The 24,219-nt window shown below is 31.1% G+C and overlaps 2 protein-coding genes across 2 annotated transcripts; both read left to right on the forward strand.

The window, feature by feature from the left end:
- Window positions 1-896: 896 nt before the first annotated feature.
- Window positions 897-2,151, forward strand: LOC119668494 (glycine cleavage system H protein, mitochondrial). Its single transcript, XM_038078022.1, has 4 exons — window positions 897-1,009; window positions 1,071-1,257; window positions 1,430-1,705; window positions 1,769-2,151. The coding sequence occupies exons 2-4, from the start codon at window positions 1,164-1,166 to the stop codon at window positions 1,861-1,863; spliced, it is 465 nt and encodes a 154-aa protein (XP_037933950.1). The 5' UTR covers window positions 897-1,009; window positions 1,071-1,163; the 3' UTR covers window positions 1,864-2,151.
- A 5,625-nt stretch (window positions 2,152-7,776) lies between these two features.
- LOC119667937 (acetyl-coenzyme A synthetase) lies at window positions 7,777-22,838 on the forward strand. Its single transcript, XM_038077290.1, has 6 exons — window positions 7,777-8,250; window positions 20,498-21,236; window positions 21,299-21,453; window positions 21,518-21,686; window positions 21,746-21,935; window positions 22,004-22,838. The coding sequence occupies exons 1-6, from the start codon at window positions 7,940-7,942 to the stop codon at window positions 22,450-22,452; spliced, it is 2,013 nt and encodes a 670-aa protein (XP_037933218.1). The 5' UTR covers window positions 7,777-7,939; the 3' UTR covers window positions 22,453-22,838.
- The last annotated feature ends 1,381 nt before the right edge of the window (window positions 22,839-24,219 follow it).

Raw genomic sequence — 24,219 nt, forward strand, 5'->3', positions numbered from 1 at the left:
TGTATAAATGTCATAAAATTGAGTTAGTACTCAATATATCTTTTTCTTCCATAGTGTCACAACTCTTAGTGGATGAAAGTTTTCTTATCAATTTCTATAAATATCGACTAAACTATTGTTTTGAGTTAATTTTTTCGAATGTTAATATCACTTACGTCAATTTCCATTGTGGCTAACCAACCTCAATTTTGTTTGGAATTCAGACTCGTCCTTTAAAGATTTTGTTAACAGTGCAGTAAAGATGACTGATTATAATCAGCCATAATTATTAGTTAGCTAGCTTGGAACCAGTTTTTGAATATTTTCGAGTTTTTTCTATTTTGGTTAATTAAATAGAGAGGTTTCGAAAAATAATGCTTAAATACCACAGTTTCTAGTAAATTAAAAATAGTCGCTACTGTCATATTGACCTTAAGATCAAATTTAATGGTTAACTGTAATTTATAATATTTCACTTATTAATCAAATAACAATTTATTAAAATCATGAAACTTTTGATATATGAGGTCTGACTTAGTAAAAGACACAAAATTGAAATTCAACTAAATTGAATAATTGAAGCTGTTATTTCTAACTATCTTTATAACTATTAGAAACATATTAGAAACGGTTAATAATAACAGTTTAATCCTTAACAAATTATAATTTTATTAAACGGTATTAACCACAGTTATGTTATTTAATATGGCAACCAAATGAATATAATAAATTTTTGTGCACATATTATTATAAATTTTTATTTTAATGAATCTATAACTAGATTCTTTATAACTAATTTTATATTATTAAAATAGTTTTCTTGTGCTTAAACAAATTTAAGCATATTAACAAAAAGTAATTGGTTTCAAAAATACATCACTAACGTTTTAACATTTTTGTTATTGTTTTCTCCTTGACAGCCGACAAAATCTGCTACATTTGTACGCATCAAATAGCAAACAAAATCATCTGTTATCAGTATACTCCGCGGGAGGCATACGATTTTGATAACCTTTCTTTGGGATTTAGTGTAAGTGATAGCACAGCAGATAGCAATATTAAAATAATTTAAATATAAAAATATTTATCAGTACAACAAACAGCATCAGTACTCTGACGTTCTATTCGTGTCCGAACCACAAAGTGAGCAAGTGTGGCCGCTTTAGCAGAAAAGTTTGTTAAAAATGGTTTTCCTAGTAAAAATTGCACGTTTTGGTACTCAATTAAATGCCGCACGTCAAATTCGGTATTTCAGTCTAAACAAGTTTCTGGCTGCAGGTATATAATTAATTTGTACTCTTTAGAAATTACCTAAGCGTTTCAGCAACCTAAAAACTTAAACAGCTGTTGCTAACTTTACAGTGCTGCTGAAACTGTTCAAGTGTTTTATAACTTAAGTTACTAAAAATACTCAAAAATATTGCTAATAATATTTTAATAAATGTTTTAGAGCGCCGGTATACAAACAAACATGAATGGGTGGAAGTTGAAGGGGTAATTGGCACTGTTGGCATTTCCAACTATGCTCAGGAAGCGCTGGGGGATGTGGTCTTTGCGCAGCTACCAGATCCAGGCACAAGTCTAAAGCAAAATGATGAGTGTGGTGCTTTGGAAAGCGTAAAGGCTGCTAGTGAAGTCTACTCGCCCGTTAGTGGAAAAGTAACAGACAAAAATGGTGCAGTGGAAAATTCGCCAGCATTAGTAAACACCAGTTGTTATGATAAAGGTAAGTGTTTTACAATTTCGGTTCTTTGCGGAATTAAATGATGTGATATGGTATTTTTATTAGGTTGGTTATTCAAACTCACACTCAGCGATCCAGGAGAAGTAGAAAAACTTATGACCGAGGAACAATATTTGGCGTTCCTGAAATCCGACGACTAGTAGAAGTGCACTGTTTATTTCGAAAACTGTTGTCGTTTAGTTATTTTCGCAAATACTGGAAATTCAACGCAATTTATTTCCTTTTGGAAAGCATTTTTACTATTTAGCTGATAAGTTAAAAATATTTGAATATTTTTTTAGATGAGAATGTTGATTTTGGTCCCACGTTTTCTACTAGCTTTTGAAATGATTTAATAATTATAAAAAGTGCTAATGATTCCTGACCTTTGAAGGCTTTTTGTTGCTCTGAAATTTGTTTCATAGATAAGAATTAATTTAAAGCCTATTATTGTCTAGAAATATAAGTGTATTTATGAAATAAGTTTATTCTAATAAACTTATATTTGAAATTTTGTTACTATACAATAAAATTTTATATAAAAATAAATTTAATATATTTTTAATTAATTAAAATAAATAGCAACGTCTTTCTTTATCATTAAATTCTAAGAGTATTTTGTATTTTATTTTAATGTATATATTAAAAAAATAATATACAGATAACATGTATGCTTTTTTTATAGTCCGTTTTGTTTTATTTTTTGGATGTGTAGGACCAATAGTCATGGCTATATTAGTTCCAAATATTATTAGCATAGTTGGACATCTTGTCATATTTTCTTAGTTTCTTCTTTGACTCAAACCACCAGCGAAGGGAATTTCTTATTAGAAATTTAAGTATTAAATAAAATATAATGGATTCAGGGTTTAACATATAACCGATTTTATAAATGCTCGAAAGAAAGCATGATAAAATACTTATAAACAACAAATATACAAAAAATGTTCTCTCAAAATAATAAAATAATATAATTTTTCATATGAAGTGCATTGGAAATAACGAAGGGTGTTAACATTATATCTCTTTCATTATCTACTGAGAATCTATTTTAGAGAATTTAATGTATATATAAAAAATCATTAAAATTAAAATTTACTTTATGAAGCGAAACTTATAGGATTTTTAATATACAAAAAGTTAGATCATTGAATCTCTCATGAACTTCTTTGTAGATGAGTTTGAAGAATATAGTGAAGGGTCTCTCAGCTGAAACCTCATGAATTACTTCAAGTGAATTAGCTCTATATTTATGCTCGTATATATATGGGCCTTATATAATGTACTATAATGTTTATGGCCTTATAATGACATGTAAAAAATTTTAATTCTCTTATGAACTTTTCTAGAGATGAATTTAAAAAAATATAGGGACTATTTTCTCCAATTGAGTGTCTTAATTCACTTTTATCGCTTTAAACGCTACAGGCGAATTAGATCTATAATTATGCTTGAATATATTTGAGTCATAGTAACGAATTTCCGTTCTATAATGTTAATGGCCTTATACATTTATGAGAGAGCGTTAAGATAATTGAATCTCAAAAATAAAATATTTAACAAAAAAGAAGAGGTTAGGTTTTAGTTGGAAAGAAATTTGGCACTACAAAAGTATCAACACTCAACAATGGTCAATCGTTGGAGACAACGATTGACCATTGCGAAGATTTCATTGAGTTATCAGGCGGAATTATACTGTCTGCTAGTTTAATCATGACTCCATGTATTCTTATTATATCATATGCTGTCTTTCAGATGAAATTAATGAGATCCGATAAAAAAAAAATTAAAAAAATGATCTCTTGAACAATAAATGTAATTCTGTAGTTCTGCACAAACACATGAAAAGAGATTTTTGAAATTAGTTTTTTTTTTGTGGTAACAACTTTTCCACAATCCGAATTCTGGGGAATATGCTATCGTTGAACCATCTGTGCAGCAGTATAGTACCTAATTAGCACCCCAACACGGAAGGAGTTGGATACAATATATTTTTTCCATTTATAGAGAAAGATACATTAGATCTGCTCCACGAGCTACTCGTGGTGACTTTGAGTAACACTGCGTAAACGCACTTGCGTTTCACCAGCAAATTTTCGAATAAATGAGAACTTCTGAGAGAGCGTAACATCCCTGTCGACAGTTGAAAATGCTACACAGACTTCACTTGTTCATTTTATTTCAAGTGAAATATGTGTTGATGTGTGTATCAGCTGTTTTGGTTTGAATTTAAATTTTTGTATTGTTTATTTGCACGGCTCTGGTGTTGTCATCAGACTTATAAAGCTTTTCCATGAAAATCTGTGTGAAGAGAGAAATCTAGCACTTTATTTGTGTTACGCTCTCAGTTTGTACTCTACTTGTGTTTCATTTGACTTTTACTACGAGTAGCTCGTGGAATAGACCTATATTCTTGTGCAAACCTTAAAGAAAGACTTTTATTTCTCTAATAAATTATACGGTCTTTGGTCTTAATATATTTACACATACGGTCTTTGTAAGTATTTTTTGCAGCATAGTTTTTGGCGCATTCATGTATTTCGTGCATTATAAATTAATATTTTATGACAAAATAATTTTTACATTCAAAATTTCAATTTCAATTATTCTCCTGAAATATTTAAATAAAATCTGGATTCGAGAAGTTAATAATATTTATTAAAACAAAATCCATAAATAGTCATTTAATATTAAAAATTCAAATGAAGCATAAATGAAACGAAATTGCAAATTCGATTTCAAAACTCAGTCTTAGTCTATAAACTATTTTAATAAAATTAATTAAAGTTATTTTGTTAAATTGTGACAACTCATTGTTATTATACAGAAATTGAATTAAACTATTAAAAATGTCAGCAACATTAAATTTGTTAGTGCAATTCATGCTGGCAGAAAGCAGAAGGTTCAATGCCAAACGATTTGTTGTTATCAGTATCGCATGTTCGAGCTCAGAGCAGACCGCTTAGTCATTAGCAACAGTGGCGAAGTCATCACCACGATCGACTAAAGATAGATTAAAGTGCAATCTTCTAAGAAAAACTTAGAAAATTTGGACGTTTAAGCGTCCAAGCGTCGTCTGACGGACGAATGGTTACTTCGATAAGAAAGATCAACTTTTATTCTCGTGATTTGATTTTGGAAATTGCTAATTGTATTGATTGTAATTTTTACTTCTTGAGATAGAACCATATCACCTGATTTAAGAGCTGTGATATTAAATTTTTACTATTGCTTATCAGGCATTCACACGCGACTTGTAGTCATTCCCGTACGTTGAAGTGTTTCAGCTCCGAATGCATGTGTAATCGCTTTAGAACGAATATTTATAATAGTAAATCATTATCAAACTATGTGGACGAAATCAATACTGCACACTAAATAAATAATTCCAAATTAATTTCTTAATCGGTCATTGGTAATATTTAGTTTCGTATCGCAAAAATGTGCGTCACTGAAATTCATTGAACCCCAAAAATTGCTTAATAACACAAGTAATTGACGCTGAAGTGATATTAGTAAGAAAATATATCAGTTAATTATTAAAATCTTTTAATTTGATTTCTTATGAATAGAAAATGTACGGAATAAAAACATAAACTCAAACTTATTCTATTTCAATTATCACTGTTTTATTCCTTTAAAAAAATAAGCAAATATTTTCCTCCAGTCATGATGAAGATCAAGAAATGATCTGCCTAAATTTAAAAACATTTAGCCAGTGGACTATAACAAAATAGATTCGAAAAAGTGTTGTTGCTCTTTGTCCATCCAATCCGTCCCAAATAGCTCGACCTCGTCTTTGATCACCTTCGAACGCATACTGACAACTATGTATGACATACATTATGACTCTAATATGACATACATTATTTGTATGTCCAGCATTATGGATTGCTTGATTTATATGATTTTATGATTGATTTTACCCAAAGGGATGTGCTTAAAATTGAATAAATATGAACATTTTGCTTTGCCTAGTACAGCAACCATACAAACAACAATTTCAATTGCATGTTCTGATCTTACTTGACTTTACAGAACTGTATGGACTTCTATTATTGTCATACTATCAAAATATATAGCGTCAAAAAAATGTGGATTGTGTTGATTTGTTAAAGCAAATTGTTGTTGAGAATGCCAAAATGGTTCACTTCCGAAAACGCTCTAATAATTTAAGAGTGACTTGCGATATGTCGTAGCAATTATTATGTTTGGTCATTGGCATCTGTATATAGTCCCAGTACTAAAACGACCATATACCACACATGGATCTATTAGTGCTAATGGCATTTATAGAATTAAAAATCCATGTACAATATCGTATTAGTAGTCATTTTTACTAACTCAGCAAGTATTTTTTTTTACATATTTTAAAAAATATTTTCGCATTAGACCTTAATGAGTTTTGAAGGAAGACAAAGTATACCGTGGTTTAATATATAGTACAGTGCTATAAGAGCCTTCTTTATCCCCTAAAGATTCCTCTTAATATATATCGGATATTATATGTACATTGAACACAATGCTGGTTTTATTAAAACGAAGTAATGATCTTTGGGTCTAGAAGAGTGATATAATTTTATAAAAAATTTCTTAAAGAGGTTTTCAATAGCCTTCTTTATCGTCTAAAGATTCCTCTTAATATATATCGGATATTATATGTACATTGAACACAATGCTTGTTTTATTAAAATGAAGTAATGATCTTCGGGTCCAAAAGAGTGATATAATTTTATAAAAAATTTCTTAAAGAGGTTTTCAAAAACTAGTGAACTACTACAACAAAAATTATTTTTTATATTATTTTAATTAATTGAATTTTTGGCTTACCATACAACTGTTCTGAATATTGCCAAATACTCATCTTCAGTGGTCTTGGCATTATTTCTTGTCTTTAATTATTCTTAAATTATATTATTGAAACTGCAAGTACCATGGGTTGAACTCGTGCCCTGCTAATTTTGAAATTTAGAGTCAGCGTTCATTAACCAACTAACCCAAAGCCGTACTTGACTTTTATGTCCGGAATTGGCGTTGTTTGTTAATACTTTAGCAATACTCAAATCAGCTTTATGGTCAGTCAAAAAATCTATTTATGAAAATAATGCAAAAGAGGTTTTGTTGTTATAGTTCACTACTCTTAGAAACCTTTCAAATAAACACAATAGTTTCTATTAAGTAAAATAGTCACTACTGTCATAACTGACGTAAACTTACAATTATGAAGTAATTTAATTATTATAATAAGTTTGTTTCGAGTAAATTGATGGAAAATTGAGGAAAATAGTAAATTATGTCGGTATGGCAGCGAATGCTGATATTTACCAGAATTTCGAGTAGGGCAAATTAGATAAAAATTAGGTAAATTAGGTGCCAATGTTTTATATGTTTAATAAATTAATTTAAAAAGTTTTAACCAAAAATAATAAATAAGTGCAATAAATAAATAAATATATATTAACATAAGTGCAGTGCAAAAAATCCCTAGGAACTTTTAGTTTACTTTACCTCAATTTATTCGAACTCGCACACGGCCTAAACTACTTTGTCAAGAGCACACATTTCAAAAGGAATTACACAGTTCTTGTTACCATTACACAATTTTTAATTTTAATATGTGAAAAATCCTATATTTTAACACAAACCAAGTCATTTTTTCATAAAAATAAAACAAACATATGCATTATAAATAATATTTTTTACATTATATTTATATATAATTTCATAATTTTATAATAATAAAAATGTAAAAGCCATGACTAACCGTTTTTATTTTTTTTCATTCATGAAAACAATATAAATAAATGCCAACGAATAGGCGAAGGCGAGCGTTTCATAGAAATTTTCACTGAGTGTACGTACGTACCAACAACCAATTTGAGTATTTTGTGCTTTTTGTGTAAAGCATTGAGCAGCGCCGTGCGTCGACAGCTGAGCGAATGATAGGAAAAGAGATAAGATTGTGCGAAAATAATATTGTTTTTGTTTTTGTTCAAAGCAAAGGAAAAAGCATAAAAAGAGAAATTCGCAGCTTTGAGCTTTAAACAAATTTTTCGTTCGAACAGTGCGCGTAAAATATTCGAGCTATTACGACGTGTTTGTTCGTGGTGTTGTGTGGCCACTAGGAAGCAATTTTTTTAAATTTTTAAAAAATAATTTAGTGATATATTAAGAAAAATTGTAGTTCGGTTTCATTATTAAAAATTAATTCATAGTTAATTAAGATATTTAGCGAAAATGCCATCGGAAAAGTCGATTTACAATCCGAACCCAGCAATAAGTCGCAATGCCTATATATCGAGCATGGAAGAATACAGAAAATTCTATCAGGAATCCTTAGAGAAACCTGAAGAGTTCTGGTCGCGCGTTGCCAAACAATTCCATTGGGAGACACCAGCTGAACCAAATAAATTCTTGCAATATAATTTCAACATTTCGAAAGGCCCCATATCCATCAAATGGATGGAGGGTGCATCAACAAACATTTGCTATAATTTATTGGATCGCAATGTACGGAACGGACTAGGAGACACAATTGCTTATTACTGGTAAGAACAAACGCAAGTCAAGGATTTGCAAAGAAAATTTCTGCTTTAGTCCCTAAATAATTGTGGCAGCGCACAAGATTACAAGATTTCAATGACGCATTTAAGGATACGTTATCGATTTTTTTCTGTTACGAAACAGGAACAACAAGCAAAAAGAACAAAACGTTTTTGTTGCATTTGTAGCGCAAGCGAACTACATCTGAGTAGTGGAAAACATCTGATTCCGCAGATGCACGTTGGACAGAACGTGGGCTAGCAATGGTGTAGTGTGTAGGGTCGCAAGTGTGAAAGTATCCATAGCGCCTGTCTTTATGTGTTGTGCAAGGATACCGAGCTAAATAAATAATAAATAATAAATTACAAATAAAATACGTGAAGCCAATGTCAGAGCTTTCTTGACAAATTAAAAACAAAAAAAAAGAATCTATGGAAAGCTCGATACTTTATTGTCTGAAAATATTTCAAATCAAAGCTGTCACATCCTTACAGTGTCTTCGCATCGGTAAGGACGTGCTTCGGGCACACACAATTGTGTAAACAAATTGTTGTTCTTAATTTATGTGGTGTGAATCCCAAGAAAAAAAATATTTATTTAATGCGATTTTAATTAAATGTCCCCAGAGTACAATTTCACGCAATTTTTGCGTTGCCGCAGGAAGCAATATTTGAATTCTACGAGGAATCGTAGGAATTCTACGATTAGCTTAGGTCGGAGTGGTGGCCTTGTGTCCAAAGCCCATACGAGTACTCAATACGCCCACTCAAGGATTATTATGCAATTGATATGAGTGGAAATGTTGTTTAGGAAAAGTTTTGTAATTAATTTTTGTGTAAATAATTATTTATTAATTTAAATAAATTAATTATATTAATTAATAATAGTTTATTAGTGGAAACGAATATCAACACGCATAATTAACTAAATATTTGTATTATTATTATTGATATGGTTATTACATGAAAACAGTCTATTCACATATATTACACATGACATCCAGTTTTTTGTTGTATGGCTCTCTAGGTATATATTCTTGTAAAGCCCAATGTGCTCCTAGGAACGCAATGGAATGAAGAAGATTCTTGGGTTGTCCTATGCTTCTAGAATTCCTCGTTGCAAATTCCACGGGTATGCAGTATAAACTATTCCTAACACATACAAATTTAAAATTTATGGATTTGATAGAATTCCGAATTCCTATTACAAGTTCTATTTGTAATATATATATCTTAAAAATTGTGTACTGTTGTTAGTGAAGTCATTGAACGTTTGCTTCAAGGGAAATCTTTTTCAAGGGCTTTATGGTGTTCACCAAAATTTGAACTAGTTAACCAGTTTTTTTGACTCTTTCTATGTTTCGGGAGTGTATAAATGGATCCAGGTTTCACTCAGAAAAATGAAAAGTGAAACACATGCAGTGTTTATTAAATAGGTGGATCTTGACGTCATCATCACATTCTACGCTTAAATTTCTTTTTGATTAGTTTATAGTATTGATACGAATACTTTTGAACTTTTTGAACTTTTTAATTGTTTCGGGAAAATAAATTTAAAATAATATTTTTATGTCAATAACTAAATATATTTAATTTATATCTTATATTCTAAAAGGTTTTGGACTTGAATATTTTGAAGTTTTTAGAAAGTAAATTAAAAATACAATTTTTATGTCCATGAAGAATTTTTTTAAACTCAACGTTGTTAAGTTTTAGTTCCTTCCATTCTTTGACAACTTGCCATCCATAATCCAGATCCATAATTTGAGTATTTTTCTGAAATGGATTTTATTAATGACTATTACTAATCAAATTTAATGGCTTAGGCAGATGACAGCAGTTCATACTGGCAAGGACTATTTCACTTCCACCAAATAAACAGTATCAACTGCTTTGAAGTTAGTTAGTATACACAATATATATATATATGGAGGTTAAAGTTCGCTAACTTTTTTATATAGTACATTATCTTCAGTTATTTATTTTTCATTACCCGTCATATATCTCATTAAACATGACTATATTTCGAATGTTGTCTTCAATCAGAGTATTAAGTACTCATTAATCGACATACTAGACCAGATAGAACATACGCATTCCAAAATTGTTTATGTGTTTGATTGGTATTATCATGATAATTAGGAACAATGTTCAAGAATATCTTTCAATTTTAATACGAAAATATCTTTTAATATACATTAGAAAAACGTACATTGATGACAATGAAAAAATATAAAAATTATTTTACAATCGACTTTAAGTATATTTAAAGAATATTTAATAAACACGAGAAACATGAGTTTATAACAAATAAGAACAGTTCTTTATATTATAACCGTGTATTTTCAGTTATTTGAGGCTGGCTTCTACCAAGTCATTGTAGTAGGAATCTAAAGGATGGCTTGATATGTCAATGGCAGCCTTTACTCATTAAGCCACCGAAACGACACAGACTTGGACCATTACTTTATACAATTAGCCGAACATTTATTTACAATGAGAAGCGTTTTTAGTTCACTTTTATAATATTATTTATGTTGTTAAAGACCTATGTTAGGTGGTTTCTTTTTTGGCCTCAACACCCTTTAATAACATAAAGGATTTTTCTTTGATTGAAGATTTGATTGATAGAGTAATATATAATATATTACTATATATAATGATATAATGATATATAATTATATATATTTTTATATATAATATAGCATGGAATCGCTTCAGTTTATGGTATGTTAGTTCAGTTTAGAACTGTTTGGCACCAAGATGTCACTTATAAACTCTCGCTTTCTCAACGATATTAGTTAGGTAGAGAAGTAGTTCATAAAATTGTAATCCAATTCACGGCATCTTCAATTTGAGAACAAGTTTACCAGTTGCAAAGATCCACTTAACTATAGTCTGTTTAACAGAAAACTTAACTTCAAAGTTTTTAAGTGTGTGGTATTTCTTAGAATATGGTAAAGTTAATAGTGAAGTGGGGACCTGGCACCGTCGTATATTTAATTGTGATATTCGTACTGTGTTTTGTTTCCACAGTTCGACTGTTGTTATCATGATTTTAGTCCATATCACTTCACTATCCATGAGGCAAGGTGAATGCTTCAACGAGGAGTGGTGATAGGCAAGTTGTAGAATTCTTAAATATTATTTTTTAGATTTTATTTATTGGTTTTTTGTTTATTTTATTTATTTTTATATATTTCAAATAATACTTTATTACACAATTTTGCATTATTCATTTTCGGTCTCCGATTTTTTTTGTAAGAATTCAAAAGTAGAACGTAAAGAAAACTTTTCTGCCTCAAGCACTGAAAAGTGCAACCTCATCGAAAATTCTACAGAAACTATTTTTTTTTTTTTGAAGATTTTTTCAACACTTCTGACCTGGTAAGTCAGAAGCGCGCAGCAAAAGTAAGTCAAAATCACGAGACTTCAATTATGGAAACAAATCTAAAAACAAAGCGGACAGAAGAAATGAAAAAAAAATAAGTGACAAAAAAAAATAAACAAAAAGCAAAAGTGCGAGTGTCGGAAGTAGCCGTGAACTTCGAATTGCAACAACAATTCAGTGGGCCAATCGCTGACGCGCTCGTTGTTCTTTTCGCTTTTGCTTTTGTATCTCAACTTGAGCATCTATGAGAATGCGGAGGTGCCTAGATAGTCGCGCTTAATTATGCATTCATAACAATGTCTCAGATTTGTCCATGACTTTGAAATACATTAACATCCAATGCGTATCGATCTTATACACTTTCTCTTCACCTTTTATTTTTATTATTTTATTTAAAGAAGCTTTTTTCTCTAAACGGAAGCGGAAATTAAATATTTTAAGGATTCATCCGAATAAGTTAAAAATATTTTGACCTATAATTAAATTTTATATCATTAATATATTTTAATTATTAATAGTTAAGTTAGCAAAAAGTGGTTTGTGTCGAGGGACTCACGCTGTGATAACAGTGATGACACTTGCTCTTTCTAGAAATTCAATCTATTTTTCTCTATCAGTGTTTCCGGAGGATTGTTATAGACAGCACTTTTTCTTCGAAAACATTGCATGACATTTGATTTATTGTTAGTTACCTTTAATGCAATTGCAAATTGGTATTGAGTTTTTACTGTGAAGACTATACGATATATAGGTATCGGTATGCAATGAAAGAAATAAAATAAAATAAAATAATATAAATAATAAAATAAAAGAAAATCGAACTCTCTCATAGAGTTGCCCCGTAGAGATATCAGTCTCGCAGTAGGTTTACTTACAGGTCATTGTATTCTAGGTAACCATGCTAGGAGACGTAATCTCCCTTTTAACCATATCTGCCGCAGTTGTGGTAAGGATGATGAAAACGCCTCCCACCTGCTTTGCTTCTATCCGGCAAATGATCGGCGCCGCCTTAACATTAACATTATAGGGCCTTTATTTTTTGAGAATCTTGATGAACTTTAGTACCTAACTTTAAATAGCATCTAAAGCTTTGCCAAAGGTTCTAAATGGTTTCAACCCTTGGGTTTTAAATAATGCGGTAGCACAATGAGCCTATAGGCCTAAGTAGATCCTACTAGGATCGCCGGTATAACCTAACCTAACCTAACTTAGCTTTCAAGTGTGAACTATAATTCCGAGAATTGTTATATATCAGCAATAGCTGTACTCTAACTTTTGTGGTTAGATTTATCAAATCTATTTAATATATTTTTATTTGAATTTTGCTTTATATAAGACTCTTCAAAATCCCTCAATACAAGTACTAGCGGATGCTAGATTATAACATTGCAAACATTTGTTTTTTTTATTATAATTTTAAAGCAAACAGAAGATCGTCTTATCAATTTTCTATCAACAATTGCTATCAACAAATTGTTTATTGGAAAATCTATAGCAGACCGGCTGTCTATAATTGAAAAGATTGCGTTTTAAAGTAAAAATCAAGTGAATTTCATTTTGAGCACACATTGTTGCTAAGGTAACAATTAGAGATCGTTCCTATAGTTATATTTTTCTAGTATTGAGTTCTACAACTTCTAATATATTTTCTTTATCTTATACATTTTTACAGTAACCAGTTTACAGTGCTTTTTTTTTATTTAACATAAGAATTTCATTTGAAGTAGTTAGTGGAGTTAGATAGGTGATCAAAGATCATTCTAACGAAGCCCTATTCCTGTAAAAGTTCCACAACGTAGAATAGTATATTCTTCTAATAATTTTTCTACAAATTATATTAAATTTTTTCTTAGTTCAACAGTTCCCGGTAAATTTCTTTCACCTAATATATTATATAGTATGGATCTCAATCGATAGTTTACTGTCGAAGTAAGCACTTCACGTTAATAAGATTCTTAAAAGCATTTACGTCAGGGCGTATATATGGATTCCTTTGACAAATTACGTCAAGCCAAAAACAAAAAAATACGCAGTGTCATAACTTTTTTGATGATATGTAAAAATATAACAAAATATTCTGAATCGAATTCACTGATTATTCAATTAATTAAATTAAAATATTTCATAACACAATTAAAAGGTCTTGTATTAGAAACCACTTAACTTATAGTACACACTTAGGTATTTAAAAAAACATAGATAATTACTTTTAGAGCTCCATATCAAACTGTCAAGAGCTACTTAATTTTGTTGTCGATAAGGAATAAATTACGAAAAACATTTATATCTAAAATTGTAGAAGTCACCTTTAATCAGCGATCATTTACCAAAATATTTTAAGTATTTATTTATATTTAATTATATAGTCCAACTTACCTGTGTTCATAATACAGAATCCATAACCCAAATTTATTCTATCCTTTCTAATTCAAATCTATACCAAGAAGATACTCCAGGTTACATTAGATTAGGATATAGCGGTGATCCTAGACATTCTCTTAAAGTTCCATTGCGTTATAAATTTCAAGGGTTTTAAACTTTCATTGAAGCTTTTATTTTGTCATGACTCAATAAAATGTCTCTTAAATAGACTTAAGTACTCTTGGCCTAATTCCAGTAGAGACTTCTATGGACATTTCCGTGCTGGAAGTGCAGTAAAAATTATTGAATATGTCATTATATGGCACTTTTCAGATGAATACGATCCACCTTACGAGATTTCTACTGTAAACAATTAACCGAACTATGTACAGCTGACTAAATAAATTTTCTAAATTTTATTATTGGAAGCAGATGGCTTAATAGAAGTGGATGAAAAAGTTGGTACAAATTTTTTTCTCGTGGTGTTACAATGAGAAAACAACAAAAGAAGAAAGCTGCTCGTAAGGTTCTTGGTCTTTACTGAGCTAATAATTAGTCTTGTTTGCCACTCACAGTTCAACGCAATTGCCTTACTCTCACATGGATAGATATGCTGACCGATCATAGGAAATTGCAACTCATACGATCAGTTATTGCCCGGTCTTTGGTAGAAGGCTTCTATCAATTCTCGTGTAACCTTCCCATGTCATGCACACTAAAGACACTATCTGTTTCTTAACCTTAATAAGATGTAGTAGTAGTTAGAAATAGGCATATCTGTATTTAGAATAATCAACGTTCAAATAAATCTATATTATCACAATAGGATCATGTTGTCATGTTGTGAGTATAGAAGACGACACTCTCGCGAAAGGCTATTTAAAATGTCAGTGGAGGAATGTACTAAACTGTTTATCCGTTTCATTAAAACGATAAAGTGGCGAGTAATGAAATATTAAAAAACCTGTAAAAATAAAACCAAATAGAAATTTATTCAAGTTCTGCTTAATTATAGTTCCAGAATTGATTCGTTGTGTTTGCAATCGCAAAAGTACAAAAGTTAAAATTTTTACAACGTCATTTTTAGTTGGAAATAATATTTCGGGGGTTATCTATCGGGTCAAAAATTTAGCGAGAGATCAATCTCAGTTTGAAGTGTTTTCACAAAATTTTTATTCAATTTTATAGATGTGATAATTTGTTATTTTGGTATTTTCTTCTTGATTTGTTTTGTTATTCCAAACTAATTTGGGTGCAGTAATTAATGCGATACGAAAGTGATAATGAATTATATAATTTTGCTAATAAACGTCTACGACTTAATTAAATGAATCTTAATTGTTTGTACTTGAAATATTTGTGAAATGATTTCATTTCAAAATATTTTTTATTAAAATAATACAATTTGTTGGTTCGAAGAATAATTTCGTTCATCTCCTTTTATGTTATAAGATAATTCCAGATAAAAAATCTTCTCTTCTGTATAAGAACACAGTATTTGTATGGAAATATATCGAAGTGGATTTGAATAAGCCTTTAATTCAGAAAGCAATGATAGAAAGATGCTTAATCTATTCTTGAAATAGGGTTTTATTGAGTATATCAACACTCATAAATTAATTATTTCCGAGTTTTCCATCTGGTAACTATTGAAGTTACCCTGCAATCGATATTAGGTATATAACGTTGATTTATAGTCATCGATAATTCGCGTATGTTTTATGAAACGGTGTAGAATCTTGTTGAAATGTTCTGTGTCCCTCATCGAAATGTTTGGCTGCCAACGGTCCCAAAGCAGTATCTAATAGGTTTTTCTGGTAGACACTGGCAGGTCTGACCAAATTAGTACAAAAAGTTGTCAAAAAGTTTTGTCATAGCCTCTTTGTCAAGTAAAATCGATGATTTCGTGTATTTATAAAAGACTCTATTGAGAAATTTTTTTATTAGAGCAGACGATATTCGGCAATTGATCGAGTTTGTGCAACGATCTATTGATCTCTCTACTATTTGTAACCTCTTCACTCATTTTTGAATATTCATCGCATCGTTATTTTCAATAGGCTGCTCTATGTAAGTATTTGACTTTCACTGGGCATGGGTTTTGTCAAATTCAGTTGTAATAAAAGTTTCGAAACACTTCTATTACAAATGGATGTTTTTTTATCAACTATCATTATACCATTTTGTAATACAACCAATTACACACCAACCATAATGTGGTTCAACTTTTCATAAAAAATATCCTTTATAAATGGTTGAAAGGACCTTAACGATAATTATTTTTTATTATTGAAATCAGTTATCGATTTAGGTTCGGGTAGTTATGTGGGGACTTATAATTAATGGATATTTATTATAAGGTAAATTTTTTCTTGCCGATAATGGCGTGTCTTTTTATGACGAAAGAATATTTATTATATTTCGGCTTATACCAAATAGTAAATAATTTTAATCGTGTTTCTTCTGTTCTCATTTACCTAAAGAAATATGAAAGCTATTATATGGAAATAAGCTTTATAGGTGTCCTGAACATATAAAAAAATTTGAATCAAAATATAAGTATCTGTTCTACTGATATTATTGCTATTTTATTTAATAATTTATTGCTTTATAAAAAAAAATAATCCAATAAAATATATTTCTACTCTTAAATGGAATAAACAAAAATAGTTTAGGTTACTCTTCGGAATCCTCTTATATATGTAGCCTATGCGCTAGAAAACAAAGTACTCACGGGTAAACAAGAATAATAAAAGAAATGTGTATAAACATAAATATTTAATTATTTTCGCACCCATTACGGAGAACAAAAACTGACTGAATGGAACTCTGCTTAACTCTTCCATGTTATATGGAATTGAATTTCCAGCAGGGAAAAAATCAGAATCGCCTGATAACTAACAACCAATAACAGAAGAATTCTTCCTCTAACATGCGATGTCTAGACGTCCCCTGCTGCCCCTAATTCTTATCGTTTCGCAGATTTGCGTGAGCGCAATGAGTTGCCTGCCAAATTTGTTTGAAGCGAAATTTGAAGAGTAATTTGACGCTGAACTCCTGAGTTCTTTTAAGAGACGCCAGTATCTGTATCTATGAGTATAGAGTGTCGAGCATTAATATTGTAAGGTAGGAGGGAGGGAGAGGGATTCCAAAAGCCGGCGAGCAATTTTTGTTTACTGCACAATTCCAAAAACAAATTTAAATATTTTTTCTTTAATTTCTCAGCTAAGTAATTTGGCGTTTGTAAACTCTTAGATAAGGATTGCTTGATTGACAAAACGTGCTTGCTTCACTCTCACCTCTGATGTGAGATAGTTTACCTAGATACATTGCTAATGAATCATAACAGACAGACAAACAGTTAAGAGGCTAATAAGTGTTTTAAATTGTTTGTTACTTCGAAATGAATTGCAATTTTGAAATTAAATAATAAATACAGAATTTAAATACACGCAAATATCAAACACATTTATTGTAGATACTCGTGCATGGAATGTATCTATGCATAAGTATCTGTGGGAGATAATATTTTGATTTGGTAATAGCCAGTAAATTGTTTCATTTATATTATTATCTGTTTATTTTGCTATCATTACTATACAATAAATATGGTGATTAAGTTTGTCTTTATGAATTTTGTCTGTTCCAGTAGCTCATAGTACTATGATTGCTTTTATTATGAGATACTATTTACTTATTCAATTTTCCAACATTTTTCATGCATTAGATTTACGTTCAACCTTCGATATTAGTACACGATTATTTCGGCAATTTGGGTTTGCTTATTTCATTTATAATCGGTGATAAACTCTTATCATGACAATCGTATCTCTGAGTCTCTGAGTCTTTATCAGTCTAGTCGTTTGATAGGCACAAACAACATTTGTTGTAGATATTGTAGTGAAATAAAACAACAACTTAGATACTTCTACTTATTAGCTTCATACAGATTACAATAGGTGTTTTGATATAATTTAAATAAAACGTGCATGTCGAATGTCTAATGTACCGCGTTAATAGCCCAAACCTTAAGTGTTTTCAGTATTTATTAGCACACACTTTAAAACACAAAAAAATAACAAAAAATTATTTTAAATTATTAAAATCCATATAATATATAACAAAACAAAAATATTGAAAATGATTTAGAAATAAAATAAGTTATCTCACTTCCCATTACTTTGTTCCTCTCCAAAATTTCATCGAACCGAACAGACTCTTCTATTTATTTTTAAATAAAATTCTCACTGCAAAGCACTTTGCATTTCATAATCTTAAGCGATTTAACGTTAGACAAAGACACTTCGTCTCCATATTCGCCTCCCCTGCCATTGTGTTGCCATTGCGATGTACTTTGGTCGAAGTATCCAATATTTGCTTTAAATAATAGAACGCACTACGTCATCTTTATAGCCAAATAAACCAATTAATTAATCACTCTTCTTTAGTCACCTCTCGCAGTCGATAATTTTTCAAGGTTATCAAAACTAGGTGAAATAATACTCAAGTCATAAGTGACAAGTAATGAGTTACTTGAGGAAAGGGAAGAAAGTGGAAAGTGATTAGAATTAAAAATAAATATGAGTTAAGAAAGATTATAATAAGAGAAGATAACTTTACAAGGGAAGGCTTGAGATCTCTTATGCTAATTAGAGATACTGCATTATTGGGTCTGTAGTACAGTCTTTGTTGTCCGAGTTGTCTTTGCAAAAAATTTCTACAAGAAGCACGTATTTCAAGCTTTGTGGACATAAAGTGGATTCACTAGTAAGAAATGATTTCTTCTTTTTTAAGATATCAAGATATATACAATTAGCCTGCTAGGTATTAAGCTTATTTACTCTCTTCTTTCTGTGGAAATCATCTGCATTCATTTCCAAGAGGTGGTTTTAGACCCTCAGGTTTATGGGATCACTTATATTGATACCAAATGATTGATGTGTGGGATTGCTGGTTTTAATCAATTCTTTAGACTAAGGTTTGCAAAATATTCTTTTTCTATTTTTTTTTTGAATTTGCTTTTGTATTCACCTATCGATAAGGTATTCTTTCTTTTAGAACATAAAATTTTGTATTAAAAGTGATCTATATTGGAAGGATTATTAATATATTTTATTCCCTTCAAACACTTTCAAAAGTAGACTGTGATATTTACCATTGTTTTTGGACCATTCTGAAATTTCGTTTGCATTGCCTTAACCAAGTCTTTCGACAATTTAAGGGAAGAATAATAACGAAACTATGAAAATATCTGGAACCATAGTTCACATCTCACTAATATTGCGCGCAGAAAGCATTATTAATGAAAATATTTTTGGAGAAGTAAGGTGTGTGCTTCATCGTGCATTCTGTTCTCATTTCACTGTAATAATGTGACTCGATGACATTGTAGTTTTATCTAAATTTAACTCTATGGTTTATTACTATTTGCTTTCTAATGAAACAAACTGATTTGTATTGTAAAACAATTCAAGTTCAACTTAAGTTTCCTTCCTCAAGTAAAGTTCCATAAGCAATGGAATAGTTGCCTTCACAACGTGACATGGCCTGATGAGACAGGTGAGTTCGTGAGTCGGTCTGTCTGTGGGTCACGAATTTAAAATTGAACCGCTGAATAGTGTAGAAATAAAAACTGTGGAGTGAATAGAAGCTCAGAAAGGCTGTGGTTGACTTTGAATATGCAAAAGTCTTCATCGTATAGAACTTCGTATGCATGCATGTATGTATGTAGAGGAATGCGGGCAAGTGTATACTGCCATACTGCCATATACATATTTATGACATATGTGGACTTAAAACAGCACAGCACAGTAAATATCGACAAACTCAATTTATGCAATTCATTTGTTTTTATTTTATTTGTATTGTTATAATACTTACTATTTTGTTGTTGCTAAGTTGCAAATTGATTTCAATTCTACTTTGACACCCAGAAAGTTCGTCCACATTTGAAGCTGAAGCAAGCGAGTAAATTATGCGAGTATTTACTTTATATAAGCACGTAAGCACATAAGCACATAAGCACTAAACATATTTACAATTGGAAACAATTTTTAATTAGCTTAAATAAATGCAATTTATACAATTATAATTATAATCACCATATAATTATAATTACTATTTCTAGTATTTGATATAGAAACCGAAACCATCGTAGGTCCACTAAACATACTTTTTGTGGTACGACGAGCAAATTATTTAATGAAGCAGTAGATACTGGTATTCTTCTAAGAGTGGGTGCAATGCAATGTTCTGGTCGAGCATAATTGCTCATCAATTTTATACAATTACGGTAATTGAATTAATAATTACACGTGTCATACATTTCATCCTGTCCGCACCATCCATGCATCTGTGCTGATCTTTATTCTTGGAGTTGAGCCAAAATTTTGCCACAATGAGAAATGAGATTTTCCGCATTTCTTTATTTTCGTTTTTTTATTAATTTTGCAACCGGAAAACTTTATATAGACTTATATTGTTCTTATTGCTATATTTTAGGGAGGGTAATCACCCTGATGATTATTCGCGTGGCCTCACCTACCGAAAGTTACTGGAGGAAGTCTGCCGCTTTGCCAATGTGCTGAAGGACCATGGCGTACAGAAAGGCGATCGTGTTTCGATCTATATGCCCATGATACTTGAACTGCCAATCGCTATGCTTGCCTGTGCACGTATTGGTGCAGTACATTCCATTGTATTCGCCGGCTTCTCTTCAGATTCTCTGGCGGAACGTATGTTTGACTGCAAGGCAAAAGTTTTGATAACTGCCGATGGCGCTTGGCGCGGTGAAAAACCTTTGTACCTGAAGGCGCTCTGTGATGTTGCTTTGGAAAAATGTGAAGAACTGGGACATTCGGTGGAGAAATGTATTGTGGTTTCTCATTTAAAGCGTGTAACACCTTGTCAAGATAATCATGTTGAAGAAGACATACCATGGACTGATGATCGTGATTATTGGTGGCATGAGGAAATGGAAGATAAAGAACCTGCGTGTTACCCAGAATGGATGGATGCTGAAGATCCATTATTTATGTTATATACAAGTGGTTCTACTGGCAAACCCAAAGGTGTATTGCACACTACAGCTGGGTATTTACTTTATGCGGCAACTACATTTAAAATTGTTTTCGATTATAAGCCTGGCGATATATATTGGTGTACTGCTGATATTGGCTGGATTACTGGACATACATATGTCGTATATGGTCCTTTGGCAAACGGTGCTTCTTCAGTTATGGTGAGTTTAAATTGATATACTAAATAACAGAGGTTGAATATCTAACTACTACATATTTTTAGTTTGAAGGCACTCCATTTTATCCTGATAATGATCGTTATTGGTCTGTGATTGACAAATACAAGGTTACACAATTCTACACTGCACCCACAGCTATACGTGCCCTAATGAAGTTTGGAGAACAACCAGTGTTGAAGCACAAGCTTAGTGGTTTAAAGTAAGCTTTCTGAATTAGTTGTAGACTAACCAATAAATCTGATTTATTAATGCATTCTTTTCAGAGTTCTGGGTAGTGTCGGTGAACCTATTAATCCTGAAGCTTGGCTTTGGTATTATCGCTACATTGGCAAAGAGAAATGTTCAATTGTGGACACATTTTGGCAAACAGAGACAGGTGGACACGTTATAACACCAATACCAGGTGCAACACCGATGAAACCGGGTTCAGCTGTAAGTTAATTTGTCCTTAGTAAATGATGCATTTCAAATCTAACACGTTTTCTGCACAGTCATTCCCATTCTTTGGTGTAAAACCTATTCTTCTTGACGAAAGTGGTGTGGAAATCAATGGTGAAGGAGAGGGTTATCTGGTTTTCTCACAACCTTGGCCAGGCATAATGCGCACATTATTTAACAATCATCAACGTTTCGAAGATACGTACTTCTCCAAGTTTCCAGGATATTATTGCACTGGAGATGGTAAGCGGTTAAAATAATTCTAAATTCTTCATCAGATCAAGTTAATTTTATTTTTTATCCTTATTTAGGTGCACGTCGTGATGCAGATGGTTATTTGTGGATTACAGGGCGAGTTGATGACATGTTGAATGTATCTGGACATCTAATGTCGACTGCAGAGGTTGAGTCCGTGTTGACAGAACATACACGTGTTGCTGAAGCCGCTGTGGTTTCACGTCCACATCCAGTGAAAGGCGAATGCCTATATTGCTTCATCACACCAAATCAAAATGAAGTTTTCGATAAGAAGATGGTTTCCGAATTGAAAAAGCTTGTTAGGGAACGTATTGGCCCCTTTGCAATGCCCGACATTATACAAAATGCGCCCGGCCTACCGAAAACACGCTCTGGTAAGATCATGCGACGCGTCCTTCGCAAAGTGGCAGTTAACGATCGCAATGTGGGCGATACCTCGACATTAGCAGATGAACATATCGTTGATCAGTTATTTGCAAATCGGCCACAAGAAGCTAAGTAGACACATTAGCAGACGGACAGGCGTACTGGAGGACATATTTGACTAACTTGGCTTGTCAAACAGGCGCGTTGTAAATGAATGCTATTTTTGTTAATAATATTATTTAAGTTTTAAATAAGAGAAGACAGGTAGTACTATTTACCATACAAAAAAAAATATAAGCACTATAAATGGCCTTACTACTACGCTTCTCTCGGCATTTATCTGCTCTACTGCTGCTAGACACATTCTTTTAAGAAGGGTTAGGCTAATCTTCTCGACATGTACGAGTATGTATGTATGTATATCTGTTAAAAATCTCCTTCTCTATATTTAGATTAGTTTACTTCAGTACTTTAATTTTACAATGAGCACATGTACACATATATTAATGTGTTTTTTAGTATATAATATATATGTATATGAGATATGCTTAGTTTTAATTTTTTTACATAGATATTTTTGTAAGTTGCACTAATTTTTTAGTGTTTTTCAAAGTAGTTTACACTGTAAATTGCATGTAGTTAATGTTTTAATATTGTTTTAGTAATTTGTGTTTATTTAAGTAATCAAGAAATTTAGTTTACAAAGTAATTAAGTTGTTTAAAACTAATTGTTGTTACAGTAATGTAATGGCTTTTTACATATTTAATGTGATAAATGTTTAATTTTATCGGATATCTTATCAAAATACACAAACAATATATTTAAAACCTAGAACACATCATTTTATTTTATTTACATTACTCTCTAGTTTTCATGCACTGTCATTAATAATTAGTAATTAGAGCACAAACGGGTTCTATAAGACTTGTCTTACTAAGCACATAAAATTTTCGCACATTATATTCGAATATGTAGAATAAAACTGGCATTATCTGTTTTTACATACTCCACCCTACGACACACTCTATTCCACTCTATACCATCCCATACTTCAAGATCAATACACGTACTGGAGAGCAGTGATCTCATCCAAGAGTTGTGTTTTTAACACTAATAGTATATATATCTACACAAATAAGATTTGGCAAACTCAATAAAAATGAAAAAAGAAGCAGACATCAGACATATGAAGGACAGGTGATACAAAAATTATATATCCATACATATTGATAAGGCACTTAAACAGAAATTAACTCAAGGGCCGGGTGGCTCACTTTCAAAAAAAACGCTAAACTGACCATACATTTCTCTAGCATTGAATCTTGTCAGGATGCATTAAATCTTGCATTGAATCTCTAGCAATGAATCTTGTCAGGATGCATTAATAAAGAAAATACATATATACACATATAGTCGTTAGATTCGTTTTGGAGTGGCTTCAGCTTTTACAGTCCCACCTTGACTTCGTGCCTGATTTAATATCACTTCACTTATATTTATGTCTTTGAACACATTTGTGATATAAACATAGAACCATGAAATATACAATTGGAACAAAATCTGTATAGTCTATATATAGTACACAGATATATAATAAAAATATTTTGAAAACAGGTCTACATCGCTTATAAGGTCTATATACATCAAGTTCAAATATGAAGAAACTCATAAGGATATAGTAATAACATCTCTTATCTAGTAATGAAACAAAAACATATTGATTGGGAAGATTATATATGCCATTATCTATGCTCTACAGATGTTTAAAAATGTTAATGTGATATACAATCATTTGACTATTTACCTGAATATTTATATTTTCTGTTTCTTTATTTATTTCTTCATATTTGACATAAAATTTATAAGATTATCAGAAACATGAAATCTGGAAGATAATGCCAC

Source organism: Teleopsis dalmanni, chromosome 1, assembly GCF_002237135.1.
Source record: "Teleopsis dalmanni isolate 2A chromosome 1, ASM223713v2, whole genome shotgun sequence".
Taxonomy (NCBI): domain Eukaryota; kingdom Metazoa; phylum Arthropoda; class Insecta; order Diptera; family Diopsidae; genus Teleopsis; species Teleopsis dalmanni.